At 29.4% G+C, this 12,717-nt stretch overlaps 1 protein-coding gene across 6 annotated transcripts in view; it reads right to left on the bottom strand.

The window, feature by feature from the left end:
- The window catches only part of LOC148308276 (uncharacterized), a 167,235-nt gene that overhangs the window by 31,267 nt on the left and 123,251 nt on the right, over window positions 1-12,717 (bottom strand). For all 6 annotated transcript variants that reach the window (XM_088262009.1, XM_088262003.1, XM_088262004.1 and 3 more), the window contains exons 6-7: window positions 2,938-3,074; window positions 938-1,090 (exon numbers count right to left, since the gene is read on the bottom strand). In XM_088262009.1, coding sequence (XP_088118135.1) covers window positions 938-1,090; window positions 2,938-3,074 — 290 coding nt within the window. The remainder of the gene's footprint in view (window positions 1-937; window positions 1,091-2,937; window positions 3,075-12,717) is intronic.

The raw sequence follows: 12,717 nt of genomic DNA, 5'->3' as shown, positions 1-12,717 counted from the left end.
TAACAATATTTCGTGTAGCATATAATGCTGTTATGTTCAACAGATAGCAATATGATAGATTAACAGATAGATCTTCCATGAAAGACATCTGGAGGAAGACTTAAGAGTTCATAAATGCTGCTTAAAGAAAACATGATTCGAAGGCATGGTCTAGGTGACGTTGCCCGTGACAGAAAGATCTACAACCCGAAGACAAAGAAAGCTTTCCCAATAAGACGATAAATTGGGATGCAGCCAGGAAGAAGATGATAAATATGGAAACTTTATTTGGAGTTTGTTCTACTCGCGGACAGCGCTAAGGTGTCAGTAGCCATAGTGGTTGAACTAGGAACTCTAAAACATATGCGTTCCAGCAATTCCGGCAAGTCAATATGAGAGCTGAGCAATTTCGATGAATGATACACAAAACATTAATTTACAACATTTTCGAGTGTGTCCAAATACTTCTTCACAAATCTGAAGTATCTCCAAATAGGAGTTATTTTTATTGGTCAAATTAAAAACTTAGCTAGAGTAAAAAAAAAAAAAAAAATTCTGGCGTTTCTCATGTAAGTAAATGATTAAAATCCAGGATTCTGACCTCACATACAAATGAAAAAGTTTCTGCTCAATAAAAAGTTCATTTCGTCTCACCAATAGATGTCTTTATTGAAAATTTAGTGATTTAAGCACTTTGTTACGAAATTAAACCATATATCTAGAAGTTCCAAGAATTCGAGTAGTGTGGAGAATCGGTAAATGTTACACGTGTGTAAAGCGATCATTTAAACCAGTCTATTACGGTCGTAATACCCGTAAATGCCTACACTTCCATATTCTTCATCATCTATGTTGAGATATCAAAAATAATATAAACGTTGCAGCAATTTCAATGAGTCAATCTGTGAGTTGGGCAATATCGATGAATGATATACAAAACATGAATGTTTTTTCTCACCTTCCAATCCGTAGAATGCATCTTCATCGATGTGGATGAGTCCGTTGCCCTCCAGCTCCAGTGAGTTAAGCAAAGTGAGATGAGAAAACACCTTTCCGGGTATCTCCCTGAGTTGGTTGTGAGCAAGACCCAGAGAATCCAGATTGCGAAGACCTTTTAATGAAAAAAGAAAAACGTAAACATTAATTACGGACACAATTTTCAACTCAATCTTACATCGCTGCGAGCGGTAAGAACGAGGAAAATTTTTTTACGTCTTAGTCTTTAAAAATAATAATAACGTCTTCGGTTGTATAATTTTGGAGTTGGAAAATACGAATTCCTTTTCTCACGCGTTCCTTTTTGCCAATGACAAATTCAGTAACAGCATTTTTTAAATACTATACTAGGCTGACAATTTATTATTTTTTTAAATAAAAATTGATAAACTTATTGCTTTCTTCTAACCTTCATCCTTACCCAGTGGTGCATAAGGTACTACATCAACTACTACTACTGCCATCACGCCGTTTAGGAGAAGGTGGAACGCCACACTCTTCTGTTTTGAGATACACTCATAGCTTCCTTCACATCCACACATCTAGCTATACATGACTTATGACACCACCAGATTTTAGGTTCTGATTGATCTTGTCGTGCCAAATCGTTTTCGGTCTTTCTCGTTTTGTTCTTCAACTCACATTTGCTAAATATACTTTTTTAGTCATTTTTTCACTATCCGTTCGCTCCACATGTTTATACCACTTTAAAGAACTTTTCTTAATATTCTCAATTATCCCTAACTCAGCCTTTATAATCTTCATCAATATAAAAGTTTATCAGATATGTATATAAGGTGTAGTCTAATTTTTCACATACCTCAATCCACAAAACACTTAGAGATACTTATTTCAACCTCCTAGAAATTGAATGGAAATCCAGCATGGCAGCCAAATACGATAATTAGATTTCTTAAAATGTTACTAAAACACCATTATTTTATAGTTTAATCTCTACAAAACCTCTTTTAAAAAAGCTGTTTTAATACTTTTTATTAGATATAACCCTTCAATATGATGAATTTCGTTATGAAATGTTGAAGCCATTTTCTAGCTTGTTTGTAAGACGTAAAATATTTTATATCGTTTTAAGGGTTCGTATTTATAACACACTTAAGAATAATGATACAATTTTCTATTCACGTTGGGAAGGAAAAGTTTTCATGAAACAGGAACAATATCATAAAATATTTCTATAAAACTCCATAAAGTTTTATGTCGATAGTTTTTTTTTATATTCTAAATATTTATATCTTCAGGGTATGCTCGCAAAAATACACGACCAACTGCGCGAGAAGCCAGACGTGTCTTAGCGCACATTTTGTCTTTAACGACATGTATTGGAATTTGATTTTTTTACAATATGTGTCGGAAACATATTTGACCTTTTGATAACTGTTTTCTTTTCAAAACCATTTATTTAATTTAAAGAAATTTTTTATACAAAAATGAAATTTTAAGCGAAAAATTCAATTACTTTAAATGTTACCTGGGTATAAAAAAAATTTGCGCGCCATCGAATATCCTGTCTTACAGAATATATATATTTTTTTTATTATTGTTGAGTGTTGAAAGTTTTCTTTTAAAAAAATAAATAAAAAAAGCCTTATTAAATTTATTTTTATTAATTAAAAATAAAATTTAAAACAAGGGCTTTAATACTGAAATGAAAAAACACCTATTAAATTCAGAAAAATAGCAAATCTTTTAGAAATTCCTTAATATTCAATACTCAGTTTATATTACAATTTGCACAAGTTAACGAATGAATTTATTTATTTGAAATTCCCGATGAAAAACGCTGTTCAGAACAACAATCAAAGACGTTTGCCATCAGAAGTTGGTAACTTAGTCTAGAGATGTCGGGCAAAAATATTATCAGTTCACTGTAATTTCTTGTGAAGTCGCGCGCATTTTCGTATTAAAGTATTAAGTTAGTTATATGCAAATCTCGAATCTAACCTGCAAAGTCTCCCTCCGATATAGATGTAATCTTATTTTCTTGCATCTCCAGTTTCTTGAGATTGTCCAATATGGCCAGAGACTTCTGGGGAATGGCGTTTAGGTCGTTTCCTCCAAGATTCAACCTCTTCAGCTTCCTGAAACAAATTTATAACTTGTTTAAGTTGCGACATGAAAATCATGAATAGTAAATGGCACACTGTCCCGCGAGAAATAAAATAAGCTTCTAGAACTTTCCATTGGCATTTCCATATAAAGAAATTATTCAAATTTTAACCCACAGATTAGGGTAAAATTGTTCAAGCTCGTAAATCACAAACATACAATCACGAAAATATACAGGGTGTTTCGATGTTGTAAATTTATATTTAGAATGTGTATTGACATTAAAAATTTCCACCGATTTTTATCCATATTATTTCAAGCAATATTTTTTTAAAAAATAAGGAAAAAAAGCAAGGAAAATACTAGTACGGCTATTGAATTGTATTGTATACAAAATATTTTAATCCATTGATTCTCCAATCCGATTAAAATAATATACATTTAAATGTATTTGTTTAATTATTTTTAAATACATATATTTAAATATATTTAAATATATTATTTAAGTTTTGTATTAGAAATTTTTCGTTGAACTGCATTTCATATAATGATGGTGATTAGCAATATAATGATGTTGGCAACGACAAAATCCGGTAACTTTTGAAATAAAAAAAGATTAGAGACTATAGATTGTTCCAGCACGATGGAACAAGAAGTTATACTTCGTGAATTTGCATGACTGCTCTACGAGACATTTCCTGGACGACTTGAATCCCTACAAAGATATTTTAATTGACCCGTAAGGTCATGAGATTAAACCATCCCTGATTATTTTACTTTTTAAGATATTTAAAGGCTAGGGGTTTTGCTAATGAAACTCAGACGCTACACAATTCAAAAGCCATCAAAACTAAAGAAACCAGATCGATAAACTTTTTCAAGAATGTTCAGAAAAATACGTAGGTTGCCATTTGAAAGTCGTTATTTTCATGATATAATTTTGTTTGTAAACTCCATTATATGGATACCAAAATTATTCGTATTTGACCATAGTGGTTTCATTAGTAAACCCATAACACTCTAAAAACAGTCAATTTCCACCCTGTATTACCCCACAGCAACACCGACTATTTTATTTAAATAAACATATTATGAACATCAGAAAGAAAGTACGTTTGTATATCGTTTATTAGAAATAAACAGATTCATCAAACATTTACTTAAGTTAATTAACAGTTAAAGTGGTCGACTGAAAGGGTCCTTAAAGTACTAGGACAAGGATTCTCCAAGGTTCGTCGGACGATGTTGTATTTAAAAGCTTTTCTTTTGAAAGATTTAAAATACACTCCGCTTACATAATAAAACATTAATTTATATTTGCGGTATTAAAACTTAATTAAAACAAATCCAAGCGAATTTAAATGAAAATATTCAAACACGCCGAGGTAAACGATAAATATACACATTTCATTTCTGTATTAATTATTTGGTTTTTAAAAATCATTTGGACAAAACTGCATCAATTTTGCATTTGATTTACAAATACAATTAAATTTATAATATGATTCGATTGTATCTCTAATTATGTACACGTTGTTAATTAAAATCGAACCCATACATCACATTCATATCATAAATAAAATAGATTAAAATGAATTTAATGCATACATAAACAGCGTAATATTTGACAGGCGCCATGGCGTAGTTGAATAGACGCTCGACTGTGAAACAGGCATCGCGGATTCGATTCCCGCCAATTGAAAGACGAGTTCAATACATCGAGAATTCACAACATTTTTATGAAGTGTGTCTAAATACAAAACTGGGTTTTTCCATTTAGGAGTTAATTCTACACAAAGTTCGGATTTTGCTAACATCTAAATAAAATGGTCTCTGTTAAATAAAAGTTTCCTCAATCCATCAAAGATGGCTCTTGTGAACTCATTTAAAAATATATATTTAACATGAAATTGCCATGGGATTGATAATGTATGTAAAAGTTCAATATTTTTAAATAGTATGGTTGTCAATCATGGGTAGAACAGTGAATGTTTCAAGTGTATAAAGTGATCATTTAAACCAACCAGAGACAGGTCAGAAACCCTGTAAATGCTTCCATATTTTACTTATCTATAATATTCTCTCAATTACATAAATAACTCCCAAGTGGAGAAACGTAGATTGTGAACAAGGATTTGGACACACTCAAAATGTTGTGAAAAGTAAAAATACTACATATACATTCTCGTATGTATTTTTTATATTGAGTGAATATTTTTTTTACATTAAGGGAGGGTTGCGCTCCTTCCCACGCACACACACACAGTTGATTTTGTTCAAATCCACATATCCGAAATAAAAGCATATTCAATTTTCTTTTCAAACAATATTTTGTTATTGTAAGTGAAAGATTTTATTTAACCCAAATAATATTAAGATGAATGATGTAGGCATATATTTTTTTAATAAGTAAAATAATCGTAAAAATAAACGACGGTATATTTTGTGTTGAACGAGGGCTTGGTAGTAAAACGCTGATAGTAGTTTCAGATACAATCTTTGCGGCTTTTGGCTTCGGGGAATAATTTAAAAGACATGACACGGTACCTCCCGGGGCGAGATCCCCGCCACTAGGGGCTGGCGTCGCGGAGAGTATGTGTCTCGTAAATGTGGCGTGGTGCGGTCATGCGGGTGTGGTACGTTTTACGTGAATCCACCACATGTTCGTTTATGCTTCGTATATCACAGATTGGATTTTATATGCGACTGAATGCGGTTATATCAGTGCAACGCCATTCGCGTCATTTTTCACAAGATATAACATCAGTTACTAAAGATTTTTTTTATGTTGTTCAAATTTCACACCACATTCCCACAGAAGTAGGCAGAGAGAATACAACGCCATACCACTCTGTCTATGCAAACTATATATATATATATATATAGTATATATATATATACACACATATATATATATATTTATATATATATATATATGTATATATATTTATATATATATATATATATATATATATATATATATATATATATATATATATATATATATATATATATATATATATATATATATATATATATATATATATATATATATATATATATATATATATATATATATATATATATATATATATATATATATATATATATATATATATATATATATATATATATATATATATATATATATATATATATATATATATATATATATATATATATATATATATATATTTATATATATATATAAATAAATATATATATATATATATATATATATATATATATATATAGTATGTTAAAAGAACTGCAAACATTGAGGTTTGGTGATAAAACATTCTTCTTATCATAATATTATCATCATTTCATACAAATGTCGAATAGTAATAATTTTATTTTTATGACCTGACGATGGAATGATTTTCCGAAACCGATAGTCACGAATAAGTGTTTATAAAAGTGGTATTACACAAAGTAAATAATGATAAGGAGAGTTTTTTATTTTATATATACCCGCCGATTATCCTAACTCTTGGTCTGACAGCTTTTAAGTATTTTAAATACCCGATCGTGCCAAATTTCTCTCGGACTTCCTCGGAATTCCTCACCTTTTTCCAAGTATATTCGCCTCATAAATTTGTTCTTTTCTCCCTCATTCGTTCCACATCAAACAAACACACCTTTTCTTATTTGATCGAAAATATTTATGAACCTTGCATTATTTTCTTATTTCACCATTTGAACATCTATAATACATCGTTTTGCCGCACATTCGTCTGAGAAAAATATATTTTTTGTTTAATTTTATTACTTATAAATGTATTATTATCTTTAGAAGATCTTTGCAGATGCCATGAATTAATTGTTTGCAAGAGTGCAAATATTATTTTTGATTTAATTTCATATTGTATATAAAACATACATATTGTAATATTATAATGTAAGAATATCAAATATCGCATATTATAAATCGGGTTGTGGTTCAAGCCAACTCTACCACGACTTCCAATAACGAGACTTACGAGAATAATATTTACATATTTTAGACTAGAGTGTTAATTTAAGACAGGTAATTAATATTATATTTCAACCATTATCTGGATAATTACTCTAATAAAATTTAATTACCATTAAGGAACTTAAGGCGTTAGTAAAGTTTGTTTTTGTATGAAGCTTAATTATAAAACGTGAAAACAATTATTTCTATTAATAATTATGTTTTATATTTTTTTTTGACATCTCAATATAGATGAAGAAGAATATGGAAGATTGGGCATTTACAGGGTTTACGACCGTCATAGGCTGGCTGAAGTGATCACTTGTGATTCTTTATTGCTGATTTGAAATCCAAGGAACTGAAACTGGATTATTATCACTAAACCTTCGTGTGGGTTTCTGAAATGACCAAACTTCTTAGATCGATCTATGATCATGATCTTGGTTTTGCTCTGGTTAATCTTCAGACCCAGTGCCTTGCTCTCAATCTCTACTCGTTTAAGGAAATCTACAGCCTCCATTTCTTTTCCTTTATTCCGTCAAATACAATATTTATATTACTTTTATAAGAATCCAAGAATTTGGACTACAAGACTGATTACCTTGAATTCACATTACAAGCAATGAAGTTTAGTTATTTATTTCACTACGTACATGAGTCAATGGTAATTTTTAATAACACACATTTTTTCAGAAAATGTGGAGAACATATTCCTTATTCTCAATCATTCTTTCATATTTTATATCTGTAAAATTGGACACTGGACTTCTCAGATGAAACGGGCAACATCTTCGGCCCCTCCAAGCGACCTCATAAAATCGACTAAAGATTCTTTACCCTTTAAAGTATGTAACAAACTACAATAATAAGGAAAGGCGTTTTACTTCAGGCAAACTTTCAGATATCGTTTGAATAATGGAAATTGTTGATAAAGGTTTGACAAGGGACGCGGAACTTTGTGAAAACTTAAAATATACGAAAACTTAACAATTAAAAACCACTTTCTGAACTTTTAAAAGGCAGAGGTTACTTTGCGCAGGGTGTAGGTATATAAATATTTTGAAAATACATTTTTAAATGTATTTAAATTTCGCAGAGGAAGACCGAGGAGAACGTGGTATGATCGAGTATTTTCAATACTGGTCAGGTAAGGGTTTAAATACTAGTCAGGTCGTAATAATCGGCGGGTATGTATAAGATAATTAATGTGGACAAGTGTTTTTATAATATATTATACGAGTATACAAATATTGAAGCATTTTAAACTTAATATTGAAATGTTCTACTAGCGGACGAAATGAGCGTTTTTTTTTCTTCAAAAAATTCTCGTACATAATGACAAAGTTTACAGTCTTGAAAAGAATGTTTATGGATTTTTACTTTCTTAGATATTTTAATCAAATATGAATGTGCTCGTATTTGAATTCTGAGTATTATTTTCGCAGTAAAAGCAGACGCACGCAGTGGAAGTGATGGTACGTAAGTACAATCCACTATAATGTTCTCATTTATACGTGCCTACTTTATAAAACACTTTAAACAAACACCAGTTACGAACGTTTTCATTGATTTCCACCGGGAATAAGCCTTTGCGGATGAAAATGAATTGCTTTACTTACTATCTTAAGGCTTATATTATTCGATCAAATTTTATTCTGTACTTTAAAACTCCCATTTTTATTTATTAATTTTCATCATGTCTACACATATTTAATTTTTTCAATAAAGTGTCCTTACTGTGCTTTTCAGTGGCAAGGGTACATTTAACGAGACTCGTTTACAAAGATTTTTGTTGATTATACGTGTCTCAACTTGATATAAAAAAAACGAACGTGAATTGCTTTTACGTGAAAGAAAATGGAAGTCTGAGCATCCCGAGGCTTACGATCTGATGTTTGGCTAGCTTAGGAGATCACTTTATACACTTGTGTTACATTCACCATTAGTAACGGCCAAATGAGACGATATATTTTGTGTCTACCAACCTCAATATTTAATTATAAATAAATGTTTTATAAATATGTAATATGAGAGTAGGCTATGGACCTTTATTAAATAATACTCATGTGTATATAATTTAAATATATGTTTGTATATAGATATAGACATTTTGTAGTAATTTTTCTAGTAAGTTTTCTAATGTTTGAGGAGCAGGATTCATTTTTTTTATTTCTTCATTTTTGATTAGCAAAATTGTCGTTTTATAAAGTGGTAATATTTTCCTTCGTAAATTGGGTGTAAATAATATGTATAATAATAAAATAAACGATGTGTTGCTTTGTAATTAAAGTTTATAATTAAAGTTTATTCTTAATTAATCTTTACAATATTTTTATATCTATCTTTCTATCTATCTGATTCTGACAGTTAACAATATTATATTTTTTTTATCTGATGTCTTTTGTTTTATTCAGTGCGACGCATGCGACATCTGGTGGTATATCTGTTTTATGTAGGTACTATTTGTAAGTACTTATTAAAATGTATAGGTAGGTACCTAGGTATTTTATTACATATATATATATATATATATATATATATATATATATATATATATATATATAAATATATATATATATATATATATATATATATATATATATATATTTATATATATATATATATATATATATATATATATATATATATATATATATATATATATATATATATATATATATATATATATATATATATATATATATATATATATATATATATATATATATATATATATATATATATATATATATATATATATATATATATATATATATATATATATATATATATATATATATATATATATAAATAATTATGAATATAGGTTACGTATTAAAATATTTTCCCACATTAAAAAAGCACTTTAAAACATTGTTTGTACGTACGTTAGCAATTCTCTGAATTTGATGATATATGTATTTTGGAAAAAAATATAAATATTTTAATTTCTATGAATGTACAATAACAATTCAAAGTTTTTTTTTTTGAAATTTTTTATTTTTGTATTGTGGTCACTTGATAATTACTAACAATGAGATCTTCGTTAAATTCTTAACCTTTGTATAAAATATTCACAAGAATCTCTTTTATTCACATAACTGTAAAAAGTCAATGAATGGGAGCTTTTATCAGTCACATGAATAAAATGCTGTATAAAAGCTCGCATAAGTAAAAATGTCTAATTTATCATTCCTAATCTTCAAACAAAGCGTGTCTAGTGACGTGACAATTGAAAGCACACTTTATTTACTCGACTTTTGGCTCTTTGTTGTAATTTATTGAAATAATGAAAATACATTAATTCAATAAATATTGACAGAACGTTTTTCCATTATAATGTTATTTCTCTGACAATATACCATTTTTCCGATAAAATTGTTATAATTTTATCGTCAAAGTAATTCTCAATATTTTGCCACGCATTTTATGGGTAAATTACTGTCTCATATATCGCTCACTCCTTTCAAGAACGTCATAAATCAAAAATTGACAATTTTCAGTTATGCATGTTTTCGGAATGCTCAGAAAATGTACTATATCCCAGCAAAAGAGGCATATTTTTAACATGATATTTACCCGCTACAGGGCAGAAAGTGTTGTTTTTGCATTTTGAAGAAAAGGTATTGTTTAACAATTTTTTTAAATATGCTAAATATTTTTCAAATGGAGAAAAAAACTTCAGGTTTTACCTAAAAAGATCTGTTGCACAGTAAAAAGTTCAGTATGTGGCATGGTATTTATTTTTAATACATTGTATTATATTTTTAAACTTTAAAAACGTTCTCCTGAAAAATCAAGTATTTTGATTTATGACGTTCTTGAAAGGAGTGAGCGATATATTAAATTTATTAAAATATAAATATCATTACATATTTTGTTTATTGTTTCAGTATTTACTTTGCAGTAAGACATGATGATATTATTTAAGAAAACACTTGTTTTTTTAACCACTTGAGTTTATTTTTGTGATAACTAGTTTCGGATGCTAAGCTTCCATCTTTAGGTCTAAATTTTGACTTTATCTTAGTAAACATTATCTTAATCTTCAGGTCTTAATGTAAAGTTAATATTTAGACCTGAAGATGGAAGCCTAGCTTCCGAAACTATGTGTAACAAATATAAACTCCCAATAGAACGAGGGCGACCGAAAAAGATGTGGCACGATCAGATCAATCAGAACCTAAAATCTGGCGGCGTCAAAAGTCTGCGTAATCGGAGGGCATGTATGACTAGATGTATGGATGTTAAGGAGGCGAGGAGTGTATGTCAAGACAGAAGAGTTTGGCGTTTCATCCTCTCTGCTTACCCTTGAAAATGGCGTGATGGTAGTAGTAGTATAAACTTGGTAAAAAAAACAATGGTTTTCTTTAATACTATATCATGGCATACTAATAAGGAATTCGTTTTTACACTAAGTTATCTTTTTTATTATTTATTTAATCAAAATGTCAATAACACTCAGAAAATATAATTGAACACGACTAATGTGTATTGAAAATGAGAATGAAAGTCAAGTTTATTGATTCAATCCAATATTTGTTGACAGACCGGCGACCAATCTGATCGTATTCATTTTAATGAAACGGTATTTATTTATTTTTGTACTAAAATAATTTGTACATTAGTAATTTTAATATTTTCGATTCATATTGAATGAATTTTCATTGTGAATAAAATTTCATTGAGTATCTTTTTATTATTGAATTAACTAACGAATACGTCCTCAAATATGGCGAGTGTGTGAATATTTGATTGGACTTTTTTTCAGTGGCGTCTATTGGGCATTGGTGACATTCGAGATTGGCGTCCATTTTTTCCCTTTATTCGTGGAAATAAATTTGAAGGGTAAAAAAAATGCAGTCAAAATACGATCTCTCAGAATAATGTAAAGCAAAAGTATGTATGTATAATAGATGTTCGATTGGTGATACAAGGAAAGAATGCAAGGTGGAGATAAGCATTATCGATAAAATTAAGAATGGTGTGTTGAGATAGTTTTTCGAAAAACAACAAAAATATCATGATGCAAATGTGGTTCGAAATAGAAGCAAAGGAAGACCAATGATTACATGGTAGGATCAAGTATTTCTATTACGTGGAAGTGGTCCGCTCAGGAGTCGTAATAATTGGCGGGTATGTACGAAGAAATGCGTGATTGTGGAAAGCGCGTAATTTTTTTGCAAAGACGGATTGGTATGGCGTTCTATTCATTCTTCGTTAGTTAATTAGTTAGTTTTTTTACAATTTCACATTTTCAGATAACTACAACTCTTGAAATATTTTCTGAGTTGAATAAATACAGGAAGTAAAAAAAATATCAATACATTGTTTTAATGTGTCTTTTAACCAAATTAAGTGTTTTTTAGTCTTCAAAAAGGAAGTGTTTTATTAACCTATATTCATTCTTGATTTCACAGGGATTACATTTAAATGGACCAGACTTTATTCAAGAATGCTTTATTTTCCCCGTAGGTGTCTCTATTCTCGCAAGCTATTTCACACTTCGTATTTGCCTTGAAGGGCTAAACAGCGTTGATATATTTTATTTCCAGCGCTCGACAATTATTTACTCCATTTAAATATCCCCAAGGTAAATAGTTTACAGGGATGTCATAGTCCGTGGGTTGGCAAAGTGTGGCCCCAAAGCCGCATGCAGCTCTTTGAGGCTCTTAAGTAAGACTTCGGCACAAATATTCGCGGGAAGGCTGTTAGAC

The sequence above is a fragment of the Brachycentrus maculatus genome, unplaced genomic scaffold, assembly GCF_059751285.1.
Source record: "Brachycentrus maculatus isolate JH-2025_06_01 unplaced genomic scaffold, ASM5975128v1 h1tg000172l, whole genome shotgun sequence".
Taxonomy (NCBI): domain Eukaryota; kingdom Metazoa; phylum Arthropoda; class Insecta; order Trichoptera; family Brachycentridae; genus Brachycentrus; species Brachycentrus maculatus.
Note: the sequence above shows the minus strand (reverse complement) of the source record. Positions and strands in the feature narration are given on the sequence as shown.